This window comes from Clytia hemisphaerica, unplaced genomic scaffold, assembly GCF_902728285.1.
Source record: "Clytia hemisphaerica strain Z4C2 unplaced genomic scaffold, Clytia hemisphaerica genome assembly, whole genome shotgun sequence".
Classification (NCBI taxonomy): Eukaryota; Metazoa; Cnidaria; class Hydrozoa; order Leptothecata; family Clytiidae; genus Clytia; species Clytia hemisphaerica.
The window spans coordinates 2089895-2117096 of NW_027104175.1; the positions used below are offsets into that span (position 1 = coordinate 2089895).

At 35.3% G+C, this 27202-nt stretch overlaps 2 protein-coding genes and 1 long non-coding RNA gene across 6 annotated transcripts; 1 reads left to right on the forward strand and 2 right to left on the reverse strand.

Annotated features, from left to right (window-relative positions):
• Positions 1-1810: 1810 nt before the first annotated feature.
• Positions 1811-4310, reverse strand: LOC136814435 (G-protein coupled receptor 12-like). The gene is made up of 3 exons (XM_067070982.1): positions 4067-4310; positions 3156-3433; positions 1811-2550 (listed from the first exon to the last, which is right to left on the reverse strand). The coding sequence occupies exons 1-3, from the start codon at positions 4256-4258 to the stop codon at positions 1980-1982; spliced, it is 1041 nt and encodes a 346-aa protein (XP_066927083.1). The 5' UTR covers positions 4259-4310; the 3' UTR covers positions 1811-1979.
• A 3497-nt stretch (positions 4311-7807) lies between these two features.
• LOC136814438 (deubiquitinase OTUD6B-like) lies at positions 7808-27085 on the reverse strand. Of its 4 annotated transcripts, none has more exons than XR_010847636.1 (13): positions 26931-27085; positions 26343-26470; positions 25785-25937; positions 25355-25492; positions 24796-24815; positions 23100-23145; positions 22763-22871; positions 20818-20879; positions 20128-20237; positions 17098-17312; positions 16790-16886; positions 15557-15693; positions 13838-14938 (listed from the first exon to the last, which is right to left on the reverse strand). XR_010847636.1 is itself a non-coding variant. In XM_067070983.1 (10 exons), the coding sequence occupies exons 1-10, from the start codon at positions 26995-26997 to the stop codon at positions 8189-8191; spliced, it is 909 nt and encodes a 302-aa protein (XP_066927084.1). In that variant the 5' UTR covers positions 26998-27085; the 3' UTR covers positions 7808-8188. The 4 variants fall into 4 exon arrangements, 2 of the variants coding, with proteins under 2 accessions (XP_066927084.1, XP_066927085.1); XR_010847635.1 differs by having other exon boundaries at positions 17098-19484; XM_067070983.1 differs by lacking the exons at positions 13838-14938; positions 15557-15693; positions 16790-16886; positions 17098-17312 and adding an exon at positions 7808-8264.
• Positions 9818-12883, forward strand: LOC136814439 (uncharacterized). The gene is made up of 2 exons (XR_010847637.1): positions 9818-9898; positions 12439-12883. It is a non-coding gene; the product is annotated as an uncharacterized lncRNA (long non-coding RNA).
• Positions 27086-27202: the final 117 nt, after the last annotated feature.

Consider the following 27202-nt stretch of genomic DNA (forward strand, 5'->3'; position numbering starts at 1 on the left):
AATGATATGCCCAGATAAAACACCCCTGTCTCACAACCCCGGTGGAGCTTTTTCCCACAACGGGGATAAAATTATTTTATCGAAATTTCAATGGGAATAAAAATTCTATTGATGTCAGCTATAAAATCCAATGGGGTTGGTTTTGAAGTGCAATTTTTACATTGAATTTCGAATGGGGATAAAATTAAAGTCTATTTCCCAGTGGAGTAGAAATTGTAGGGTATTTTTCCCACCAGGGACGAAATCTTAGCCAAATTTTCCAGGTGGGGCTAGGGTTACTGGGTCTGTGACACATGGATGTACTAAAAATTTATGCAAGACTTACTTACAGTCGCGCTCGTTTTTTTCCTCAGAGGATAAAAAGTTCCAACTAAAGTCGAAAAGTGACTCAGAATCCATCGTTTCAGATCAGAAAGGTCACTCTGCAATGGGTTTATAATGCTATCTTCTACTTTTTCATACTCAATTGGGGGAAGGTATTGTAAAATGATTTCTCAAAACGCAAATGTTTTTTTTCGCCAATTTTCAGTCGAAGTTAAGCTTCACCTGATCTGTGTAATACGTGAGACAGGGGTGTGAAATATAAAGTTACAGTATTGTAGTTGGTATTTTTGATCATCAAAATGAAGAGCAATGAAAGAAACTAAATATTATCCAAAGTCCTTTCATTTGCTCTTCCTAAAAATCAAGGTTTACTAGGTAGGGTTCACTCGTCAGCGTAAAGATTATCATTTTTGGTTTTCAAGGTTTCTATTTCACGTGTAATACAGTTCGCGCAAAATGAACATTGCTCATTCACGAAAGTTTTTATCCCCAAGAGGCCTGAGGAGGAGTGTTGAAATGAATAAATGATGAGCTTTGTGGACTGGTACTGAATGAAGGGAATCATAACATTAAGTCACGAGGCAACTGTCAAATTATTTATGAGGTAGGATATTTTACAGGGACAAAGTTCAATGCGCAGTAACAAAACGCTTTGTGGCAAACTCCTATACCCAAAAAATGATATTAAAGCAAATAGGCCACAGTTTCGGTAGAATCCCACTCACCATACCCAAAATAAAACTTCACCCTAAAAAAATTGCGCTGAAACATATTTGGATATTTGTGACATGAAATTTTGGTAGTAAATTACCAACCTTTCTGAATCTTAAAAAAAAGAAAGTTGGATTTGAAAGCCTCGAACCCAAAAAAGTCACTTTTATTTAACCTTCTTTAAGGGCTTGTAATTTTGTCAGAAAGACATGGGAAGGGAGATCGAAAGAATTGGTCGAGAGGTATGACTTTTAGGTTAGGTAAAGATTTTGCGAAGAACTTTAGATTAGATATTTCCCATTTCATATCTTGCTTCTGTTTACATCTTTGCCATCAAGGTCACCTCAGATCACATGATCTTCGAAAATCACTATGGGAAATTTTTTGTATGAAAAATAAACAAACATGGCATGTTTAAAGTCTACAGTAGTCCTTTTGGAAGAACTCCATAGAAGTGATTTTATTCCTGAGGTTTAATTAACAAAACACGAAAGTTGAACAGAAATGTTCAAAAATTTCAATTTTACGTGACTCCGCTACAGAATAATTATTTTTGAATATTTGTTTTCTTGAGAACGGACTTTGGACTTGATCTTGATGTTTTGATTTGCCAAAATGTCTTAAAACTTTAATCAATCACAAGTAACAAATCGAGACTTAAGACGTCATTTGATTCAGTTCATCTAATACGAACTAGACTATTGATCGATGAAATTTTGCCAAAAAGTGGGAAAAACCTTTTCGTGAAGTCAGTCCTGTCTCCTGTCACAAAATTTTAATTACAGATACTATCCAAAAAAATAAATAATCTACAACACAAGTGTAAGGGGTGGGAGGTTCGCGGTCTCAAGTTTTAAAACCTGTGAATCCGCGCCATCTCCTGAAAAATATAATGATCAAGGCCAAGCAAGTTATTTGGCTTTTATTAGCATTTGAGATGATTCTCATGATGAAATTTCAGTCTTTGTAAGGAGAGAGCCATCTGTATTATTATTGACCAATGAAGGTCTTTTAACTCTCCTGGTCGAATTCCTCTCTTTAAAGGACCAAAGTTCAGATTTCAAATCTCTATTGAACCAAATGAAAATCACCGGATCAATGATTGAATTTAACGATGCTACAAAAAGCACTAACTCACTGAACAGCTTGCTCCTTCCAACAACATACACGTTACCTAGAAACAATACGTTATGCAACAAATATGGTAGCCAGAGTAAGCAGAACGTTGCCACAATGGCTATACAAGTCAATAAGGGTTTCTTTGGGATACGTCCCGTACTTCGTTTCTTGTATTGTCCACGTATGGTAACGTAGTGACGGCGAGCAATAACGTAAACACTAAAGTTGCATGCGGATAACGTTAGAACGGAGATGATGATTGTGAACGTTAAGATGACGGTCAATTGACGGTTGGAGATGTCGGCGACGAACATGATAATGAGAATAATGAAAGTGGTTAGAAGCCAAGTTGCCAACATCATGAACATCAAATCTCTTGTTTGAATGCGTTGATACCTGAAGGGAATGGAAAGATACAATTCCAATTACAAGATTCCATTCATTTCTATCATCTTGTTTCATTCTTCTTTTAATAGCATGTCATGTTCCATATAACTCAAGCTAAACAAGATACTTACTCAACATTTACACCCCTGTCTCAAAGCCCAGTGTGGAAAAAAAGTCCAATTGAAATCACAATGGGGATAGAAAAAAAAAAGGTTCCAATATTAAAAATCCCAGTGGGGATAGTTTTGGAGTGCAAGTTTTAAACATTGAATTTCGAATGAGGACGAAATCAAAGTCAATTTCCCAGTGGGTCTGAAATTTAAGGGTATTTTCCCACCGGCGGCGCAATTTTTGCCAAATTTTCCAGTGGGACTGGGGCCCCAGTGGGTCTGTGATACAGGAGTGTACACTTTGACTGAGCAATGAGAAGGTTGATATAAGCATTAGCCTAACGACTTTCTATAGACTATTTAACCGCGATAAATGGTCTAGAAAAAAGTTCGTTCCATTTTACTGCTACCCAACTGATTTCAAGCCATTCTCCTGAGTAAGGTATGCAACAGATAAAAAGTCTTAATATAAATTAGTCTGTGTGTCACTAGAAATAAACTCACCGATAAGGGTATTTGATAATGATGAACTGATCCAAAGTTTTCAACATCATTGCAAAGAACATTTGAAGGACGATCCCGAAAGTGATTAATTGAAGATATCGATGGTTAACGAGCTGACCGACGATGAGAAGAACACCGAATAAGAGATGGGAAAGTTGAAGATTCATGAAACATTTTGCGACGTGTTTCGATTTGAGACGTGCCATGTATTTGACGAGAAATGTGAAAAGCAAGACATTGAGGAGAATGTTAATTGAAGCATCGATCATAAACACGATCTATGAAAAGAATTAGGGAAAATTAATTCGTGTTGGATCTTTTAGAAGGCAGGTAAATTTAAAAATATGTTGTCGCTTATCTGCAAAAATTAAGCTTTATATGGTCGAAAGTTTCCCTTTTATAAAATGTTAAAAATGAATGTTGTGAATGAAATGAAATTGACAGATAAAAACAGACTTGTCGAAACTGACGTCAGAAAATGTAATTGCATTGCAGCGTGCGTGTGCAGGGATTTTTCTAAACACTATTTTATGTCCGGCCAAAATAACGTTTTTGAAACTCAATCCAAAATAGGAAAGCTATTATTTTTTAGCAAAATTGAACTTGTTGGTTGTTTACAAGAAAAAATAACTAATACTATCTACATATTCAAGATTTTTTCGGGAGCTTCGCCCTCTGTACACCCACCAGACCCGCAGCTACATCAATGTACAGCTTCGCTGGGCAAATTCCCTTTCAAGCATATTAGAAGCTCAATCTACATTTACAAAAACGGCCCAGCTCAAAGTGCGTGTCATAATTGTCATAATAGGACCTTCACCGTCGAAAGGAATAATGGGCCGTGAAAAGGCCTATACCTTGGAAATGTCTCATGTCATATAATAAATTAAGATGGCAAAAGGTAAACATACCTTCATAACTTCAACATGGCCATCGTCACCAACATCCTGGTCAGTAGAATTCAACATTTCTTTCACCTTTTCATCCAAAGTGAGGACATTCACATTTTGCACCCATTTATCCATGGAATCTGTACTTAGGTTGAGACTCTTCCAAAACTCATGGTCTAGTTCGTTCGGCGTTGTTATTGGCGTCCAAGGCATGGTATTTTTGTATGTCTTAAACTAAAACAATATTCGAAAACATCAATCTTTTCTGAACAACAGTTTATTTGATAAGAATTCCCCAACAAAGCTTCAAGCCCTGTTTGACGTTTCTTGTACTTAGCTGAAAGTCTAATCTAAATAAATTTCAGTTTATCGACCCAACGATATCCATATTGGAAGTTAATCGTGGCTTGGATCACGAAACGTAAATCTTGTGATCCAAGCCACGATAAGCTTCCAATAGAAAAATCTAATCATTTAACTAAATTCATACATATTTTCTTCACTTGGTTTCATCATTCTAATTAGTACACTTTTTACACTACGATGTCAGCAAAGAATACATATTTGCAATTTATTTTTGATACACAAGAGGAATATAATTAACTCAAAATATTTCCTGAACAACAGAGAGGAAAAATTAATTACAATGTAACATAACTATTACCATTAGGACGAATGACTAATAAAGTTCCATGTCATTCTTTCAGTCAGAAAATTTCGATACTTTTCTAAGCTAAACATTCTCGTTGGAATCAAAGGCAGAGATACAGGGGGACGCTCTAACTTTTAAACCAAGTAAATTCAGCCTTTAGCCCCAGGACTTAAAAAGCATCTTCTCGTTCATACATTTTGATACTGAATACAGTAGCTTTAAATGATACATAAATTACCTAAAAAATGAGAAAATATGGCAAAACCTGTGAATGAAAAGAACCTGAAATCGCAAAAAAGGACAAACCAAAAAAATACCCAAAAAACGCAGATGTTCTGCGTCCAACAACAATAAAATATGTTACAAATCATACATACAACGAAATCTACCTAAAACGGATATCATCACATAAACTCTGCTGAACTGCCATACCAAACTAACCAATAAGTATGATACTATACTATTTCAGGACTGTAATACATGCAATTCTTGACATTTTGGCCTGTATGATGTAGAAATCCTGCAAACAAAAGCAAAATAAAAAACCGTTACGTGATACTGTGTATATGATTATATTCAAAACATTATTATTATTACGTCAATGAAATAAAAAGACAAAATAACTTTCTTACCTTACTTTTCCTGACCAGCAACAGTAAATCATGTTTTTACTTTCAAAAATGTCTCTTTTTGTTCAACAAAAGCTCAGTTTGAGCCTGATGCTTCGGTATGAGAAATAAAAAGCAGACGGGACATGAAACGGGATATGCTTATAATAAGTTTGGCGTACCGCACGCAGCATGAAGGGTTTGAAGAAAATAAAAATTAAGCAGGAGTTAAAAGAAACCTATTTCATCAACAACTTTGAAAAAAATATAAAAAAATTTGAACTGATGTAATGAGGCTTAACAGTTACACTCTTTTGCTTTATAAGAACAATTAATTTTATAAAAACAACGAGGCTCAAAAATGCCTGAATTTGAAGGGAATTATGGGTGGAATGTGTATGAATAGTTATTAAATTTATTACTTAGATATCTCAGTTTTGCCCAAGAAATAAGAACAGGAAAAGAACAATTCATGATATTCATGACGTAATGTTTTCTACGGAAAGACCCCGGTTTTTGCCAGTAGTGGCAAATTTTATACAACTTTTGTCTAGTTTAAATTCGCAACTACTGGCTAAAACCGGGGTTTTTCCGTAGAAAACATTACGTCATGAATATCATGAATTTTACGCTTAAATTGACGAAAAGATATGAACAGCCAAGCCTTATAAAAAACTTACTGGTTTTCTTTCAACAAAAGAGTGTACTGTATACCCGAGTGCAGTATACATGATGTGAGCGTAACCTTATTACCATAAAATTTCAGCCTCAACCCTCTCACCTTTAGTTTTGAAGCAATAATGACGTCACATGTATGTATCCGTCCTCTTTGAATAGAATTTCATAATATAAGAGATGACTTAAAAAAGGTCAATGTTAATGTTTAAGGTTACCAACTTTCGACACACTCTTACGCTGTTGCATTTCTTTGGCTTATGCACCAATAACATCATAGGGTCAGACAAGGTCCAGGCAAAAAATATCCCAAATATAAAAGCAGCCCCCAGTCCTATACCTAGTATAAAATATTTGTTGATTTAATATCTAGGAGAGGGAAATTTGTAAAATTGCTGGATTTTCTTAGTCAAAGCACTTGTTATACATTTTTTTGAAAGCTAAGGGGTAGGGGAATCAAAATAGCTCGGGTGCCAATTTTTATTCGGACACTTTCGTGTGATTTTTGGACAAATATAACGGTCAAAAATAGGGTCAAAAATTGATGAAAGTTTTAGCTTTAGAAAACGGAGACCTGTTGTATATTTTTGGAAAACTCTCAAAAAAATTAAGATTAGAGATAAATTGCGAGTATAGGTGATTTCAGTTCCTATCTCGAGATAATGAGCTTCAAAATGCGCTGGACAAAACAGTTCTGGCTGAAAAACACTGTTTTTAAGGGGGGGGGGGTGAAATTGTACTTCTGGAAACCCCAAAATAAGGTAAATATAGGCTAAAATCAGGCTATTTAGAGCAAAACTCTTTGACAGCTGAACATATTCTTAAGAATTAATAAACGCGGGGGGAGGGGGGGGGTTCCTAATAAGGTCCGGGGGTTGGAAAATTTTCGAAAAACTTTTATTTGGAACCTAAGAGTAATGTTGTTGTAACGGTGAACAGTAGGAAATTGTTGAAAAAAAAACAACAAATATGTTTACCAAAAAGAATAGACATTAGGCGAAAATAAAAAAATGTAGCGTTTCCGGAATGCGGGTGAAGGAAAAAACTCTCATGCGGCCGACCGGAATTTTTTTTTTTTTTGCTATAGAACTTTAAAGATAACTTTTATGTACAAAAAGTATGAAGTAAGCCCTGAATACTAATGTATCAACTACTGACGAGTCTGCGGCCAGGTCAGAAATTTTTTTTATTTTTACCCGGTCGGTTTCCGGAAACACTACATTTTTTATTTTCACCTTATAAAGAAAGGTACTAACTCATTAAGCATGGTTGAACGAATCCATAACTAGCCAGTTTTATGTCTTTAAAAATTTACCTCAGACAGTATTCTCGTCCACATCTGAAGTCCATTCGCTGTAAGTACATGTGTTTTTTTATAAACATACAAAAATCCAAAAACTGACTCAGAGATGCTTAGATCGAGATATTGACAAGGCTGAAAAATGCTTGAAGGATGCTTTTATCCTAAATTTTAGAGAAGTTCCAAAAATACGTAAAATTCCACCCAAAAATAGCCGAAATTGTAAAATGCAGGCGCAGGTAATGCTTAATAGCATATGCTTAAATTTATGTCATATCTGTACCAAGTACTTTGCTTGGGATATGAGCATCCTTAGAAGCATTTTTGAGCCTTGCAAAGCCCTCAACCTAAGCATCTCCAAGCCTTTTTTCAAATTTTTGTATGCTTATAATTCATAATTCAAAAAAGTATTTGAAAAATTCTCATGAGAGTGGTTTTCACGTGGCAGAAAAAAAGAGTGCACACTTAAAAGCGAATGCGCTTTAGATCTATGAAAAGACAAATCTTAAGTGCATGAAAGGAGATCATTTTTACATCGGGGATAACTTTATATTCTTCCAGAATGATTCAACTCAATACTGTTCGCGCTTAGTTACCTACGATAATGTACAATGTTGAATCCAAATTTGCATAATCAAAATACACAAATACGTATTGATAATTTGTACCTCATAAGTTTACGGTGTAATGTCTGTATTTCAAAGAACAGCACTCATCCAAGAAGCATTTGAGTTCATTGATGATTACTGGTAATACCAGTGGGTGGTTCAAAAATCAATAAATAGTTCTGCCAACAAACTTGGCCCTTTTCAAGGATTCCCATTGAACATTTGATGTCAGTTTAAAGGAACGTCATTAACGACAATTTACCGTACTTTTGTCAGCTGGACTCCCTCTGAACAACTGGATCAGATGGATGGCGTATCGTTTGTCGGAACGAGGGCGTTGTAATGTTCACCTAACCCATATTGATGGCGATGGTATCTGCAAAAATAATTTGCATGGAAATAATGCATTGACGAGAACATTTTTAATTGAAAACCAGTATATCTTGGCTAAGCCAAGATAATAGTATAAAATCGTTAGCCATTTCTTATAGGGGGGGGGGGGGGGCGGACGTACGGGGTTTGTGATTTCCGAAATACCATAAAAATATACTTGCAATTCCGATACCGATTTTTTAGTTTTTTTTTTCCTCGTTTTGACTAATTTTTAATCAAATTTGATTTTTCATGTATGAATTCCAAAAAAAGGGGATAAAAACTTAATAATACCGAAATTTCAAAGCAAAAATTCATGGATTTCCGATACCGAAACAGTTTCAGAATTCCGAAATACCGAAGGAATTTTGCATGAATTCCGAAATTCCGAAGAAAAAAGGGCCGATTTCCGCAATTCCGAAAAACCGTACGCCCCCCACTTATAGGTTTAGGGTTCAAGGTCCTCATTTTTTGACAAATATATTTAAGGTCTTTTTCTTGAATATACGACGTTAGAGAAAGGAGTGCGGGGATTGATATGCACTCAGGGAAGAAGTTTTGACACTAAATATTGGAATAGGAGTGGAATATCTCTTTGAGAGGGAAGCAAGGAAAGCACTGTCAGACCTTTATTTACTTTTTACTAAACAAACAAACTTATAATGTCTAGCAGAATAGCAATAGCAAAAAGAGTGCATTGCATCATAACAAACAATTGTGTCCTTGCATGTAAACCGAATTTATACTTGTCTTTTAGAGTGAATTCATTTTAAGTGCATTCGTGCACATAGTTAGAAGGGTAAAGAATTACCCAAACTGGGAGATTGGAGATTTCACACAAAATGGAGCTTAAAATCTATCCATGTATTGGGCAGATCTCGATTTTAGTGCTTCTTTTTTGGGCACAGTCAGTGCACGGTCATGGAGCTATGGTCAAACCAACGAACTGGCTAGATTTTGAAACACGAATTCAATTAGACAATGGCTCGTGGTTTACAGGTTTTGCTGGTATGAAAACACGTTTACAGTGTAAACCAGGCCTAACGATCCCAAGGAAGATCATCTGCAAAGAAAACAATGATTGTGAAGGTTATGCGTTTCCTGGTCCCATATGTAACTGGTTCACAAATGAAACGTGGATACACACGCCCACCCTTTTTGATCCCGCCCTTCGTACCTTCAGTCGCGTTAGAGACGAAAGTAAAGTGTTGTACACACCCTGGCGGGCACCAGGAGCCGCCCCAATTTACAGCCCTTGTGGTGTATCCGGTGGTAACCCGAATGGTTGCGGTGCACTGAAATGTGGGCAGAAGACCGGCGGTTACGGTCACGGTCAGAGAGCAAAGGATGTTGAATTCGTGCATAATATTTCTGTTACGACATGGAAACGAGGCCAAGAGGTTGAGGTAAAAGCACACAAAGTTGACTGCTTGTTTTTCTTTACACAAATAAAAATTAATTAACTTTTTTAGTCGTGCTTTTTGTCTAAAAGATACCGAATTCCATTCTCATCCAAACGAACGATGATTAATCTAAAATTTAATCATTTTTAATTGCAGGTTGCTTGGGCGATCTATGTGAATCATGGCGGAGGCTACTCTTATCGGCTGTGTAAAATGCCAAAAGAAGGACGACCAGGTTAGCAATATTGTTTTATTGTAAGGTTTGAGAATTAAAAGCCGTAAAGAGATTCTATGGAAACAACACTAATGATATCCTAAAAGTCCTTAAAAATAAACGGTTTGTGATCTTACAGTTAGATTGTTGTATCTTTAAAAATCCTTTTTGGCTGCTTTACATAATGAAGAAAAAGCTTCAACTGAGAGTTTGGCATAGTGATTTATTATTACTGTTTACACTGTCTGCACCCCAAAATGTTGGTAAATTTTGTTTTTCTTCTGACGCGAAAGAAAAGCTTTGGAAAGGAAAAAATGGACTTGTTACAACTTATTTACCCCCATAAGAATCTTTCCTGTTGCATTATTCATTCTCAAAGTTTTTCAGATGATCAATATACAAGTTTGAAATTTCATATTTTTACGTCACTGCACCCCAAAATGTAGGTTCACTTTTTCATTCATAACTTTCTAAAAAATCGACCAATATTCATGGTTTTTGGTACGAAAGTGTCTGATAGGATTGCGAAACGATATACCTTCTTGGAATCGGTAAAGGTAGGAAAATGTTTGCTAAAACCGAAAAAAATCTATTTTTGCACCCCAAAATGTAGGTAAATTGCAGATCAAATAACGACGATAACGTCAAGTTTTTGGTTATCTGGCGTAAACCTAGCGTAAGCTGAGGTAAAAAGAAGTCATTGTAATGCACTTTCTATTTTTGGGTTCAAACGTTAGTGCACTTGCACGATTTCAAGGAGGAAAGTCAAGAAAATGACTAAGAAAAACTTCACCTTGAAACTACAATGCAATGGTGTAATGGTGTAGGACTTATCTCTTGATGGTGAAGAACTAGGGGCTCGGAAACCCTAAACTTGATAGTAATTTATCTCTTTTTTTCGGAAATACCCTCGGTTGATGGGGAAAATGGGCAAATCAAGGGAATAATCAACATTAAAATTAATCACAAACTTATAGGCTATCCATTACAAAAGTTTTCGGGCAATACACATACTGAATAAATTTTAGTGAACGTCAAACTAAAATCCTACATTTTGGGGTGCAGACAGTGTAGATATCATGAAAGTAATTGATCAAGGGTACGATGGCCCGGAGATGTCACTGTTTCGTCACAAAAATTCTTAGTTTCATCACAAAATTTTTTGGTTTCATCATAAAAATTCTTGGTTTCATCACAAAATTTTTAGTTTCGTCACAAAAATTCTTAGTTTCATCACAAAAATTTTTAGTTTCATCACAAAAATTTTTAGTTTCATCACAAAATTTTTTAGTTTCATCACAATTTTTCAGTGTTTCATCACAGATTTTCAGTGTTTCGTCACAAATTTACAGGACTTTTCAGTGTTTCATTATTAATATATTTTTTTATGAAACTAAAAAAAACTTTTTTTCTTGTGGCGGTAGGATCAGGCGAAAACTGGATCAGTCACAAGATCCTGTTTTCATATTATTTTGCGAAAAAGAAATACAAAGAAAACTGAGAAGCTCGTTTTTCATAGGAATTAGTTTTCAGGAATCAGCACATCTCTCTGGTCAGCCAAAAGATTTTTTTCTCGCCATTTAATTTCGCGAATTAAGGGGTCATTCGCAAAATTTTCTGACATTGAAGTAGGGAATATTAGGCTATAGCAAGGAGGCTTTCTAAATTAGCTGCATGAAATCTTTCTCTTTAGTAAATTTTTTAATTGTGAATACTCTATAAAAAATAATTCAAACAAGAAAAGGGTGGTGGACACTACTACAGTACACCTAAGAGAACGAATAAATTCGTTTGCATCAGATTAAGAGAATTATAAATTTGAAAACCGAGTCGAAAAGCTCAAAACCATGTACCAAGGGATTTTGACTTATCTTGGTAACTGCGTTTTGAAAAGGAGGCCTGAAATATTTTTCAATATCTCAAGAAATGAGTATCGAAGAGTATTGCAGTGGGAAAATACTAATCACGTTTTCATCAACACCCTTAATCACTGGCGGCAAAAATATCGTCTTTTGAAATATGGATCCTTCACGCCTATGTATTTAAAAGCAAGAAAGAAAATTTTATTTTTAGTTTCATAAAGAAATATATTAATAATGAAACACTGAAAGTTTCGTGATGAAACACTGAAAAGTCCTGGAAAGTTGTGACGAAACACTGAAATTCTGTGATGAAACTAAAAATTTCATATGACAAAACTAAAAACTTTGTGACGAAACTAAGAACTTCTGTGATGAAACTAAAAATTTTATGTGACGAAACTAAAAATATTGTGATGAAACTAAAGATTTTGTGATAAAACACTGAAATTTTGTGACGAAACAGTGACATCTCAGGGCCATCGTACAAGGGTGAATTAAATTTTGTCAGTAAATGAGTAATCGACTTTTAAGACTCGAGCCTCTATGTGTGAGAGTAAATAACAATACAAGGCTATCAGCTGAAGGTGTTTCTTCTTTAAGTAAGTATGTCGAAAAAAATATAAAAAAGTTTAAAGAGAGGATAAGCAGACTGTCTTTGGAGCAATTTTACCATTTTGTTATTTATATTTTGGATATTAGGTTTGACGGAGGAATGTTTTCAGAAGACTTCTCTCCAATTCGTGGGTGATCATCAATGGATACAATGGGGTGAGGACGAAACGTCTAGGAGGGAGATAGCAGCAGTCCGAACAAACAACGGTACCTTCCCTCCTAAATCACAATGGACCAAAAACCCAATCCCGGCGTGCGTGGGTCAAAAACAGGCGGCTTCTTAGACCCGCACCAATGTCTAATGGGTACGCAATTTCCCGCTCCAGGACCAGGCTTGAGTGGATTTGGGATCAATTTGTACGGAACGGAGAAAATTTTTCCCTTCTCGATTGTTGATTTAGTGAAGGTGAGAATTTGGACGTTGGAGAATATGTGTTGTCGTTCAGATGGGATACTGAACAAGGACATCAAGTGTGGAACACATGTGCTTCAATTCGTGTCGAATAATAAAATGTTGTCATATTTATGTTAATTGACGATTTAAATTTAGAGTCTGAATTCACTTCCAATGATAAAGTTTATGGCGAGCTCGCAATATAAGCAGACCTGAATTCGTCGGGTTTTCGTGTCGTCAAAATCGAAAAAGACGGACTTTTCATGTCTCAAACTTCTCCGAAGGAAACAAACGTATTCCTAAGCTTTCTGTGTTGTCCCAATCGAATTTGTTTGTTCCATAAGCCAAGTGATTTGCACTTTGCTCGAACCCGGAACTTTAGATCAAGAGTTAAGCACGCTTCAACTCGAATACCGCTGCTTTTTTATTAATCATACAAATCTGAGGTTCCAACCAAACTTACATATAGGAAACAATTACATGGTCTAAATCATATTTCTGAGAATGACTTACAAAAATATATCTTTTATTAGAAACTTGTGAATCGAGATGAGACGTGATCACTTCGCAGATTTTACATATTATACCTAAAGGGAACGAATTTTGGCGAGCAGCAAAAATCCTAAATAGTTTTGAATTTGCCGAGGAACTCAACTTGCAAAGACGAAATTTTGTTTATTTTGACGAAAATTAATTTACTTTACAAAAGCACTTTAATTTTCGAAAATAAATTCCCTTAAGGTATGTAACTTTTAATATATAATAAATAAAATTTTGCTAACCAATATGAAAAGGTAATTTCTTACTTAAAACAAAACTTATGAATACATTTATATGCAATAAATTAATGATTAGGTGAGAATCCTTTGTTATGTACAATGAAAAACTACCGGGTGCGCCAATAATAACAAAAAATTTCCTATTATCTGTAAACATTATACATAATTAGACAGTATGGTTTTGTCATGACTCAAAATAAAGTCATGAACCTTTTTATACAGAAATACTAAAAAAATACTATACTAAAGTACTTTAGTTTTCTAAAATAAGTTCCCTTCAAGGTATGTAACTTTTAATATATAATAAATAAAATTTTGCTAACTAATATGAAGGTAATTTCTTACTTAAAACAAAACTTATGAATACATTTACATGCAATAAATTAATGATAAGGTGTTATTTGTTATGTACAATGAAAAACTACCAGGTGTGCCAATAATAACAAAAAATTTCCTATATCTTACCGGCTCTTTTTATGCCGGCCCTTATTGGCGTTATTTTTGGGAAGGTGGCGTAAAAAGGGCCTATAAGGTATCTGTAAACATTATACGCAGTTGTTGCGTTTATTGTCATGATTCACAAAAAAGTCATAAAACATTTTTTTCCGAATATATACAGAAAAGAACAAAATCTCGTTTACAACCAGAATCAGTCATTTTGAAGAAAGAATTTAATGTTAATAGGAATTTTTTGATCGCATGTTTGGTTTTGATGCAATTTTTGGATATATTTTAATAAGTTGCTAGTATTGATTTGCTATTTTCCAGGAATATTTTAAAACAAAAGTGAATATTGTTCAAATGACGACACTTTTACGTAAGGCCTAATTGCGACGATATCCGAAATTTCTACTAATATTGTCAAATGAAACTTAAATTATTAATAAGACTTATTTTTGGTGAGGCAAACACAATTTACATTGTTTTAACCTTCTTTCGTGAAACAAACTTTTAAAAGTGTCGAAGGTCGAAAGCCTTAGGGGCTACCAAAAATTTCATGAATCATTGGGGCAGTTTTTTTGGCTGGGACCTAAACCTAGGCTGACGCTGACGTTTTACTTTTCTAAAAAATTTTTCTCGCTTGAAAAATAAAAGTAATAAAACCAAATCAAATTAAACGGAATCACAAAACTGCGCCATAAATCCAAATTTCTTGGAAGTTTAACGCGTTGTGACCGACCACTTGTGGTTGCTCAGCATAAATTCCATCAGCCTGTCTCATACATGAAAAGATTCTGCGTACCCCCATGTCTCCTGTATTCGCAAACCATGTCATGGTGGTCTGCTCGTTGACGGCTAGTATGGTCTTCAGATCAATTAGATCACTTCGTTGCGCATATTGAGGGTATAAGATATAATCGTGACGATTCACAAACACAACATAGTCGATGAACACACGATTGTTGAATTCCGCCTAAATAGACAGAAATGAACAAAATTGACAGAACACAGTATTTGAAAACGTTCTCTCGTTATCTTCACCACAAAACTGTTCATTTCTTCACTTTTGGAAAGCGAAGGAAAATTTGTGACTTTTTGTGTATGACGTTATTTTTTTACAAGGGAAACCGAAAGATTACTTCTTGTGGGAACACTTAGAGACTTCTAGGACAGGCCCTATATCAAAAGCTGCATGGTTTTTGCCTACCTGCATGGTTTTTGCCTACCTTTTCAGTCTCCCCCCTTAAAAAATGTTACTTTGCCCTTAAAGAAAACTCCCCCCTTAAATCGAACAAAAATTACCAGTACCCTTTGTTAGAATGCCCCCCCCCCCTATAAAAATTTTATCCTCAAAATGTAATGAAAAAATAACCTTATAAAGTGATTTTTATCCACGCTTCAGATTTTGAGAAACTATTTTTACAACCAATAATCACTTTTAACAAAATGAATCTGAATAGACGATGAAACAGCCAAAGTAAGATGTTATTCTATCTGATAAAAACAACTAAAATCTTCTAATAAGAATTTTCAGCTTTTAAGGTGTTTTAGGAAATCCAGAGAAGTGAACAAAAGTTAAATGTGAACGGACCTTAATCCAGTGTCTTGTCGTGAGGTGGTCGGTATGGAACATAGTTCCTTCATTTCCGTCGAAAGCAGATGCCGGGCCTCTGGCGGCATCCAAAAATGAGGAACTAGTTGCGGTTTGGACGTAACTGTGCAACGCTTCTAAAATACAGACAAAAATTGTTGTGTTCTCAAAAATGATCAAAGAAAAAGTGGGCAAATTTCAAAAGTTTAGAAAAGATTTTTGGACCAAACGATGTTTGGAGGATTCGTAACTGGAGGTATAACTCTACCATCGTGTGAATTGACATTCTCGTAAATCAAGTTAGTGGCAAAAGAGAAGACTTAAAAATATCTTTCAAACGAGCTATTGAAGGCCTCTAACTTTTTCTAGAGGTGGAGATAAAAAATCTGAATTGTGGCCATAGTAACCCATGAATTGCGTGAAAAAGAAGCCAATTCACGAGATTTTGTCCAGGCGTAAACTTTAGATTCTCAATTCGCGAAAAAAGTCTATTCCGGCATTTTCGGCCGGAAAAAAAATGTTTTTCGAAAATCGGGCTCCGTCACATTTCAGGTATTGTCATTTTGCATCATTGTGCAAAATTTCATAAAAAATATAAAGTACAGCTCGAGAAATTCAAGAAATATTGTCTTTACGGCGAAAATAGGTTGTTCCGGCGATTTTGAAATAGTTCCGGCTTCAAAAATCAATTTTATTGAAAATTGAAACATGCTTGATGGTGGGCATTGCTATTAATAATGTTTTTGAATGAAAAAACAACCAATTATAAGGAAAAAGTCCAATGAAAATCTAGAAAAACGGCGATTTCCGGCATGTTTCCGGTATTTTCGGCCGGAAAAAAATTGTTCTCAAAAATCGGACTCGGCCATGTTTTGAGCATTGTTAATACACATCTTTGGGCAAAAAATCAGAAAAAACTAATGATAAAATCGCGAGAAAATGCCAAAAAACCAGTTTTCCGGCATACGACCGGAAATTTTTTTTCGAAAATCGGGCTCCCTCACTTTTTAGGAATCATCATTTTGCATCATTGTGCCAAAAAACAGAAAAAAGTAATGAGCCAATCCCGAGAAAAACTGGTAACAGACGAACGAACGAACGGACGGACGGACGAACATTAATTTAAAGGACCTCCGAGGTAGGTCCAAAAAAGCAATGGCGCCTAAATAGTGAAGAGAAGGAAGGAAGATTAGTTTTCAGAATGGTCGCTTATTGGATACTCCGATGTCTTACCGACTGTAAGAGGGACGCAAGAAGCCAAGCCATCACAATTATCAACACAACGTTTATCCGATGGGCATGGATTACTTCGGGAACAAGTGATTCCAATCTAAAAAACAAAATAGAATAAAGAGTTTATATAATGATGTTTAAGCTACGAAAAGTCAACTGCAAAACCTCGATTCAGGTCCAACAAAAGACTTTAGTACACCGCTCAAATGGAGGCTCTTGAAAGCTCGAATGGAGGCTTTTGAAAGCTCAAATTTTGAAATTCGGACCATTAAAGGTTCAAAAGTGAATGAATGATATTGATAACTTACAGCTTTTCGGTCATAATTTGTTTCGAAATGATTCCAACCCGTCTGATTGGTTAAGACGGTCACGTGTTGTTCAATGTTTCTTTGGATTATGTTCCCCAAGATTTCACAAGTAGAATCTTCTCTCATGTAATTAACGGATAGACATCCAAGATGGTACATACATTCAGTGAGACAGCCACGCAATGAAAGTGAACTCAAAGTCAAGAGAATTTCACCTAAAAGTCGTTGACCATAAGTGACTTTGGAAAATTCTGCATCAAAATTATTGCACTGTTTTAATTGGAAAACATGCGAAAAAGTGAAACTTAGGCAGAAAATGGTAAAACAAAACGCAATTTTCAGTGCCAACTTCATTGTAAAGAGGCTTCTTTTACAAAAAACATCGAAAATGACGAGTCAAAGAAACTTCGATCAATCAATTAATTTTTGAAAAATACTAGAGTTGAATACTAAATGAAAAAGGGACTAAACCACTCAATATTTCTTTCAAGTCAGTTTAGTTGCCAGGCGATATATTTCAGTAAACCTTATTTTTATAAAAATTCAATCGGTTGTTTGTACGTGGAATGAAAAATGGAAATTTATCTTTTTTGAATAAAATTTGAAACAAACATTTCTTAAAATATCGTAAATATTTCAATGAAAATCACGTAAAATAGACACAAAATAAAATGTAACACAAATATTAACTTTTATACAAAGAGCCCTATATAGCAAGGTGTCAATGGTTAACAGGGTTCTTGGAATATATTTTCAAGGGTTTCTAGTCTTCATAAAATATTCATATTATATTCAAAAATGAAGGGTCTTTCAAGGGTTGTATAAAGGGTCTGTCTATTACACCTAAAACCAGAATCACCAAGAATCATCAGCAACTCCCATTAATAAATACCGTAAAAAAAAGTACAAAATTTTGATATAGAAAAAAATGTGCGCGATACTTCGGAAAATAAAATTCAAAAAAGGTGGTAATAAAATCATAATAACAGAAATTAAAAAAAACTAAAAATTGTTTTCCAAGCTTGACTGTATATTTTTCATTATGCTGTTGTAATGGCTAGTTTTCAATCAGTCACAAAGGTTTTTCAAAGTGCCATTTTTCACTGTTCAAGTTTGTGTCTGCTAAATTTAAAAAAAAGGTTCTTCAGGTTAGAAATAACATCCGATAAGATCGTCAAGTTACACCAGCCCAATATATGCGAGGTTGACAACAACAATCATGAAGAATATAACTGGAGATAAGCAGCTCTGGAGGTTCGGTTGGACGAATCTTTTTCGTCTTCCAAAAAATTATCATATTCTTGATTTCCAAAGGAATCATGTTGCAATTTTTCCTTTATTTTCGTAGCGGCATCTTCTTCTCGCGTTGGGAAGACTCTGATTTTGGCTGTGGCTTTGTGTCCAGTACCCATCTTAGCGAAGACGCATAAATCCTGGTTACAAACAGACACATCTTCGATGGTATATCTGTAAAGCCGACGTTTGGAGAAAGAGTACGTCTTCGATTTCAAATCCGATCGGGAAAGTTCCCGGCAAAGGCTGTCGTTTGATGAGCAGAGAGCAATAGCCAGTTGGTTATGCTCCTTGAACCCCAAATTATAGGGGATATCATACATAAAATGAATTATGTATGATTCATTAAAGGTTTTGACCTCCCATGACAGTTTGCCAGAAACACCATGATGAAGCTTGAAGAAAGCCGAATCTTTCTCCGTAACAAAAGCTTCCTCGTACCCAGGGTGTACAGTCTCTGCAGGGATATCAACATCTCCGTATTCTATTTCCCATTCACGTTCGATGAGAGACCATTTACTGTAATTAATGATGGATCCAGCTAAAGCAACTTCGGCATTGGGTAGTAAAGATTCGATGTTTTCTCCAGCCAGAGTTGCACCTTTGTTGACGGTGTTCGATAGAGTATCTAACACCGTTGTAGAAGCGAACTTTAGTAATAATGATAAGGTCAAAACAACAACACTGAGAAAAGCCATTGCATCGATATTATCTTTAAACAATGCTTCTACTTCGTGTTATCAAGACAAAGTGTTTGAAATTTGATTAACATTTTCTGATGTGACATCGAAATTCATAAATCCAGTTAATCCAGTTAAGTTAAATTTTCTATATCGATAAAATTCATAGAAATGTCATTCATGGTACTATATTAAATATTATTTTTACTCATACGAGGATGGTTGCGATTTAAAAAATTGTATTAGTTTTCTGGAACTTAAAAATGGACAGGAGATAACAACAGGTAAGGGGTATATAAATTATTGACAAAAACAAACGACATCGCATCTGTCACACTAACTGTCAATTCTACGAAAATTTCTATAAATAGCGATAATAAATTATGTATTTCAAGTTGCATTCATTCAAGTTGCCTGCAAAGGTGAAAGAGAGAATTTCGCACAAGTTAAGATTACGTCATTCTTCTTATTGGAAACAACCAAAGAAAAAAAACAGAATTTCTGTTACTATAAATAGCAAGCAGTGGACAAATTCCAGCTTTTTTTCTTTTTTGCTGTTACTATGGCGTTATTTTCACTTTTAGGATTCCAAATCTTGGATCTTAAATAAAAGAAGCCTCCCTGTGGTCCGCCTGGTTAGCTATTTTCTTTTTGCCTGCGGCGCCAAGATTACAAAGAAAACTCTCTGCGACATGAAATTTTAAGTTTTTCCGCACTTTTTGTGATCTTACTCTCGCTAACATTGACCTTCAGATGCCTCTTTTTTAAGCAACTTGAGATTTCTTAGAGCAGCAATTGACGCCCGCGGCGCATAAGTTACGAGAAAAATCTTCTCCAAAAATTTCCCCTAAAAAGGTCAAAAATTTTCCAATCTCATCCCCCGAAACGAAAACCCGTGGCTACGCCTCTGACTGAGCATATTCCAGATATTAAGCATAAGGCTTTCTAGGTCAAAGATTAAATTGCAACGTCAGAGGCTTTATAAACTTTATCAGTGTGGGGTCTTTGGTTTTTGGCGACAATTAAAATCAGAGTTTACATCAAAAAGGCAACTTACGATAATCGAAGAGGAGTAGAGGCTACATGTTCTTCACCGATCACTAGCCTGGGAGCGTTGGCTTGATAAATCTCCACTCTTTGTTGATACACGTTCGATATCGAACGAATCTGTAAAGAGGAGGACATTTCTTTTTCGAAACCTTTTCGAGCTTTTCGTACTAGCAGTAATATACTGATTCTTTGAGAAGCAATGTCAGTTACTCTGGCCAGCAGTAAAAAGATAACAGAGAAACCTCAGATATATGAGCCCCAGGGGGAGGGGGGCACTCATATGATCTGGCTTACGTCATGTACCGGGTTTTTCAGCATCCCAAAATGCACTGTAAGGGTGTGTTTCTGTCAGATAGCACTGCAAGAGTCGAATTTTAAAACAAATTCAAAATAACTGATAAAAATAAAGGTTTTTACTTCTCGTTTGTTTGAAAAAGTTTCTATTGTCTGACAATCACAGCTGACAAAAATAATTTCCCAAGCTTCTTTTTTCATGCAGATTTACAGCTGAAAAATATAGTGCACTATAAGGGTTGGGTAAATCATGAGAAAATGCACTGAAAGGGTACCTGTTCAGCCATATTGAACTGCACTGTAAGGGTACGATTTTGAAAAGCAGATTTTGTGCGGCACATACCGTCATTTCGAAATCGAGTAGCCCCCCCCCGGATATGAGCTTTACAATGAAATAACATACCTCTAGTTGACCACCCCACGTGGTAGTATTCTCTATGTCATCACAGTACTTCCCATACTCCTCTGTAACAAAAACAAAATTATTCAAAATGTCGAAAAAGATTCATAGTGGTTTGAAATCGGCCGTCGTTTCTGGCGGTGCTCTCTATTTTAGAAGTACCGAAAAGAGAGCGTTGCGAAAGCTTTTAATCGTGATTTTCACCGTTTCCTTTTTAAAAGCTTTAAATATAACAAGCAATATGCTGAATGGACCTACCTGATGATTAAAGTTAGATAGCAATGCGAAAAGAAAAATGGAAAAAATCAGTCAGAAAATATAGCGTTTAGCGAAAATACACAACACAATAAAGTCATCATTGATTGTTGATGGGGGGAGAGGGAAGGGTTGTAGGGAAATAATAAATAGGAAGTTCTGGTCGCAAAAATCAGTTTTATTGACAATTGAATCATGCTTGATAATGAGCATTGTTATGAATAATGTTTTTGTGTGAAAAGCATAGAAATATAAGTAAACTAAAGAGTCGGACTAGGTCATGTTTTGGGCATTGTTAATACGATTCTTTGAGCAAAAAATCAGAAAAAACTAATGAGAAAATCTCGAGAAAATGCCAAAAAAACAGTTTTTCCGGCATATTTCCGGCATTTTCGGCCGGAAATGAATTTTTTTCGAAAATCAGGCTTCGTCATAATTTAGGTATTGACATTTTCCATCAGTGTGCAAAATTTAATGAAAAAATATAAAGTACAGCTCAAAAAATTCAAGAAATACCGTTTTTCCGGCAAAAATCGGCTGTTCCGGTGATTTTTAGAAAGTTCCGGCTTCAAAAATCTATTTTATTGAAAATTAAAATTAAAACATGCTTGATGGTGGGCATTGCTATTAATAATGTTTTTGAATGAAAAAACAACCAATTATAAGGAAAAAGTTCAATGAAAATCCAGAAAAAGGCGATTTCCGGCATATTTCCGGCATTTCCGGCCGGAAAAAAATTTTTCTCAAAAATCGGACTAGGCCATGTTTTGGGCATTGTTAATACGCATCTTTGAGCAAAAAATCAGAAAAAACTAATGATGAAATCTCGAGAAAATGCCGAAAAACCAGTTTTTCTGGCATATTTCCGCCATTTTCGGCCGGAAAAAGATGTTTTTCGAAAATCGGGCTCCGTCACAATTTAGGTATTGACATTTTGCATCAGTGTGCAAAATTTCATGAAAAAATATAAAGTACAGCTCAAGAAATTCAAGAAATACCGTTTTTTCCGGCGAAAATCGAAAATCGGCTGTTCCGGTGATTTTTAGAAAGTTCCGGCTTCAAAAAATCTATTTTATTGAAAATTAAAACATGCTTGATGGTGGGCATTGCTATTAATAATGTTTTTGAATGAAAAAAAAAAAAAAAAAACCAATTATAAGGAAAAAGTTCAATGAAAATCCAGAAAAACGAAAAACGGCGATTTCCGGCATATTTCCGGCATTTTCGGCCAAAAAAAAAACAAAAAAAAATTTTTCTCAAAAATCTGACTCGGCCATGTTTTGGGCATTGTTAATACGCATCTTTGTGCAAAAAATCAGAAAAAACTAATGATGAAATCTTGAGAAAATGCCAAAAAACCGGTTTTTCCGGCATATTTCCGGCATTTTCGGCCGGAAATGATTTTTTTTCGAAAATCGGGCTCCGTCACATTTTGGGCATTGCCATTTTGCATCATTGTGCCAAAAATCAGAAAAAACTAATGAGCCAATCCTGAGAAAAGCTGGTAACAGACGGACGAACGAACAGACGAATGAACGAACGGACGGACATCGGTTAATTTATAGGACCTCCGAGGTAGGTCCAAAAATAAGAACCAGTTTGATTCTTCAAAATATTTTATTGGTATTGGAACCTTTGATAGGTCAGTAATTTCAAAAAACTTTCTAACAGTCAACAACCATTGAAAACTCACCAGTGCTAAGGATGTCACCGGTTTTCGTGTTGGAGGTGAAAGGAAGAAAGTCATCTTCATTCGTTCGCATAAAACCTGCCGTCTTTTGCCGTAACTCTTTCAACGCTTCCTTGAAAGCACAAATAAGACGAAGAAAAGGTTAGAATTTGGTTACACAGTGCTGGTATCTGCTGGTATAGAGAAATCTGATAGATTCTGTTGAAAAATCAAACAGTGATTAATAATACTACAGTACCCTCGATATTTAGAAGTTCAAAATTATTGACAATGTTAAAATTGAGGTAAAAACGTTGGAGACAGTTCATTTCACTTGTTGAGAACAGCAAAAATAACTTACTTTGGTGGATGAACCAAACTTTTGAACGATAACCGAATTATACAGACTGAAATCAGAGAAAACGAGATGGAAATGAAAAATTAAAGAGTGAATTGTCTACGTTCTTAATTTTCTATTTGCGAGCCTACAAGGTACTTTAAAAGATTTTAGAAAGTAAATACCGGGTGACCCACAAAAAAGTTCGGACAGTTTTCGGCGTCTCGAGGCCGAAAAAATGTCTCAAAGTGCTTGAAATTTGAATATGTAGAAAGTAGATATTCTAACTTAAAGTTTGAGCTATTACTTTTTAAATTTGACCCACAAGTTCCCTACTTATGAGCTTTTAAAGTCAAAATTCACTTTTCGGAAAGAGCGAAAATTACGTCAAAAAAGAGGTATCAAATTGTTTTATTATCAATCAATCAAGCAAGGTCGTTAAATCGTTAGAAAAGAGCATGTTAGATATTTTTATTCAATTTTAAAACTTTTTTTAGATTCTTTACTTTCACAAAATCTATTAACAAGTTATGCGTTCAGAAAAGAACCACCACCATGCACTTTCTAGCATATTCCAGGCAAACCCACACTCTCTGTTCTTTCATAAGACGCGACATTTTCATAAAGAAAGCAAATTTTGCCTATTTGCAAAATATTTTGATAAAAATATTTACAGTAAATTTATATAAATCTACTTCGTTGTTAATTTATTATTTTATAAACTTTAATTACCTACAACACTAATTAACGAGGTTGTAAAACATCAGCACACTCGAAAAACACAATGTTAAAGATAAAGAAATATAATTGACGTGTTTTTTCACTTTCCAATAATTGAATTTTGACTTTAAAAGCTCATAAATGAAGAACCACTGAACAAAATTTAAAAAGTAATAGCTCAAAGTTTAAGTTAGAGCATCCTCTATCTTTTAAATTACTTTTATTTCAGACCCTACCCAACGAAAACCGTCCGAACTTTGGGTCACCCGGTATATTTTCAAGTATCTCTAGAATACAATTTAGACGGTTCTCGTCGTTGCAAACGCCGGTCAAGTATTGCTGAACGCACACAATGCTCCTAGTGATAGCTGTCATTAAATGAAAAAAAAAAAAAAAAATGGGTGAAGCTGAATAGCCCTTTTGATAGTAAATGGTCAAAAACTCGGATTCATAAGCCGAAAAACGAAAGATTACCACTTAAAATGGTTTAAAACTCAAAACGTCAAGGTGCTGAAAACGCAAAGTTATAATATTAAAGTCTTCGACCCAATGAAGGGTCGACGACCTCCTACCTACCTTTCAAACTCGAGATATCGCAGTTTAAAGTTTTTCAAAAATCTGAAAAAACGTCATTGGATCTCCTAATTACCCTTAACTTTTGCGGTAAACGGGTACCTTATGTTCAAAGGTTCCCAAAAAAACAAAACAAAAAACGTCGATTATTTCCACGGTAAAGTGGGTTTTTCATTTCGCGAAAGACTGACACTGCAGCGACTTCTTCTCCAAAAAAACCTGAATCGTTATTCATTTTACCGTTTTAAGCGGGCGTAAATGATGTTTCAATGAGCGCAGCCGTGACGATCGGGAATGCCGTCAAACGTTGGGCTATAGCGTGACATGAATTTTTCATAAATCCATTTTTAGTATAGTAGCATACAAAATGTGAGATACTAAGTTTCAAGATATAATTTATATATTTCAGTTATTCGATTTTACTTACCAATCTCCATCTGGTTGTACCTGAAATGTCAAATCAATCAAACAATCAAACAAAAGAACTGAAAGGACATTATTTAACCTATTTTAAACGCACCACATGAGATCAAATTTTAGGAAATTCTTTTGTTCATTCTGTTTTGTCAGTATAGACGAGCGCCTCATTTCTATAACATAAACAGAATATCTTGAAGTATAGATTGCAGCTTGGAAACCCACTTTCAACTAGCAATTACACATGAGCCACTTTTGAATTTGCCTTTTTCAAGTCAGCAGCCCTCTTCATATGGAAGAATCTGGATTTCGAACGCTGAGGTTGTTATTTGTTATCTGAGTTATTTGTCAGTATTATAAAAACAAAAAGATAAAACTGTCCTGTAGTAACAATTGCAGAATAGTTATCTTATCAAATATTCGAGACATTTTTCTTAATGTGGGTTTAACCCTTGGTTCGTTCGGTGATTTCATTGGATGAATTCGTTAAAGTACACAATGACGGTATTTGATTGGCTAGCAAATCGATATCTACCATCTGACTTGCAGGGAAGTTACATGCTACTAACCTCACGAATCTTTAGTTGATTTTCTTTCAAAATTTTGTCGAATTGTGCAGCTTCCAAATTGCGAACATGATTCGCGCTTTCTTTTTCACCTTCCACTAAACGCTTCTGGCGCTCTCGCTCTTCTTGTTCTTTCTTCTCCTAATGAGAGATGGGGAGTGAAATCATACATAATCCTATCAATACTATAGGTTGTGGTTTATCCTGGTAACATTTCTGAAGGCCATGGACAAGCACCAATCGAACGATTTTCACCACATTCTCAGTACGATTGATGGCGCTTGGATATCGGCGACTGCGGTCAACGTAAGGTTTTCATCAGAGACGAAAAAACTTTTAACACTGGTGATTGAAAGAATCAAACCACTAAACAGGTAAAATAAAACAAAGTTCCAATCAAAGCGCCAAACAGCATCACGAGCGAACGACTTACTCTTCTCTTCTGAGCTTTGGAAGTTTTCTTCCCATTTTGCGATGTTCGGTCTTCCGTCGGCGGATCTGCCTCACCATTTTCTTGTAAGGTCAGTTTGTCTTCTACTGCTTCACTTAGTGATGTGTTACCTTCTCCGTTCACAGTTGTACTTTTCTATGGAACGGCGAGCAAAATATTGTAATTCAAATTCACCAGAGACCATTGAATATAAAATCAAGGATAGTTTTACATACAGCGTAATGAGTAAAGCGATATCAGGGGTTCTCAGGTGGTAGCCCCGAAGAAATTATTGGGATTCTTGAAAGAATTCAGCAGTCCCCCACCCGTCATAAATTTATATTTTGTCAACATTAATCGGATGCTTTCTGAAAAACCAAAGGGGAAGACGAATTTGGACCATCAAAATATGGGGTACCCATTACTGTAGCCACTAAACGACCTGAAATTTACTAAGCTTTCATGACTAGAATAAAGCTTAGATCGGTAGCTGATAAGTGTTTGCTCTTGCAATGAGCTAGAGCAAATAATTTGGAGCTGATCCGTTCCTTGTTTACATACCTCGTCATCGATCTCTTCTTGTTGTCTTTGATCCAGTTCTGCTTGAAGTTGAGCGATTTCAATTGTGACTTGCTTCTTGCGTTTCTTGTCACCTTTAGGTATGCCGTGCTTCAGTGCTTGTATCTTTCCTGGAAAAGTTGTAGAGATTTAGCAATATCTTTATTATAGTGTCACTTTTAGGAAGAACACGGTTTGAGCAGTTTTGTTTTGTCTAGACGTAGGACGGTTAGAAAGACCCATAATTTTGTTTTAAACCCCATAATTTTGTTTTAAACCCGAAGAACCCTCGAGAATATCGAAAGACCTCATTTAGAGTTACTCTTAGTCAACCAAGATCAGACACGGGACGTATATTTACTAAGTCCAGTCAGCATTCCTCGCCAAAGGCCCCACACATAAAATTCGCTTGTTTCATATGGCACGCACTACAACTTTGTGAGTACATTTTAGGGCCAAATGTAAAATGAGAAAAAAGATTCGCATAAAGCCACTTTGTTTAGAGAAATCCATAAATCCGCCGATGGTAAACCCAAAAGTTGTTTTACACACAAATAAAAACATTGACATAATAAGAAATTTATCAAAAACCTTGCAATTCTTTTTGTTCACGTTTATGGCGTTGAGCCAATGTCTCGGTAGCTTCCTCATCCACCATTTTGAACCATGCGGGTTGTTGTTATATTTTGTTCAAATTGTATCCATTTTTTGTTTTTCATAAATTCATTATTTTTCACTAAAATTAAAAGTTGATCAAGATGAAGAGATGATATCTACGCAACAAGGATTATAAAGCAAGAGAGGACAAAGTATAATTCTAACAATTATTAATCATCCTAACAGGCCCCCGTAGATATTAAAAA

Coding starts and splice junctions, on each gene's coding strand:
- LOC136814435 (XM_067070982.1), bottom strand. CDS start 4,258: ATGCCTTGGACGCCAATAACAACGCCGAACGAACTAGACCATGAGTTT. Junction 3,434..4,066: donor GCCATGTTGAAGTTATGAAG/GTATGTTTACCT, acceptor TTCTTTTCATAG/ATCGTGTTTATGATCGATGC. Junction 2,551..3,155: donor ATTATCAAATACCCTTATCG/GTGAGTTTATTT, acceptor CATTCCCTTCAG/GTATCAACGCATTCAAACAA.
- LOC136814438 (XM_067070983.1), bottom strand. CDS start 26,997: ATGGTGGATGAGGAAGCTACCGAGACATTGGCTCAACGCCATAAACGT. Junction 25,938..26,342: donor AAGAAGAGATCGATGACGAG/GTATGTAAACAA, acceptor GCCGTTCCATAG/AAAAGTACAACTGTGAACGG. Junction 8,265..20,127: donor TCTACTCCTCTTCGATTATC/GTAAGTTGCCTT, acceptor TTATTTTTGCAG/ATACCATCGCCATCAATATG.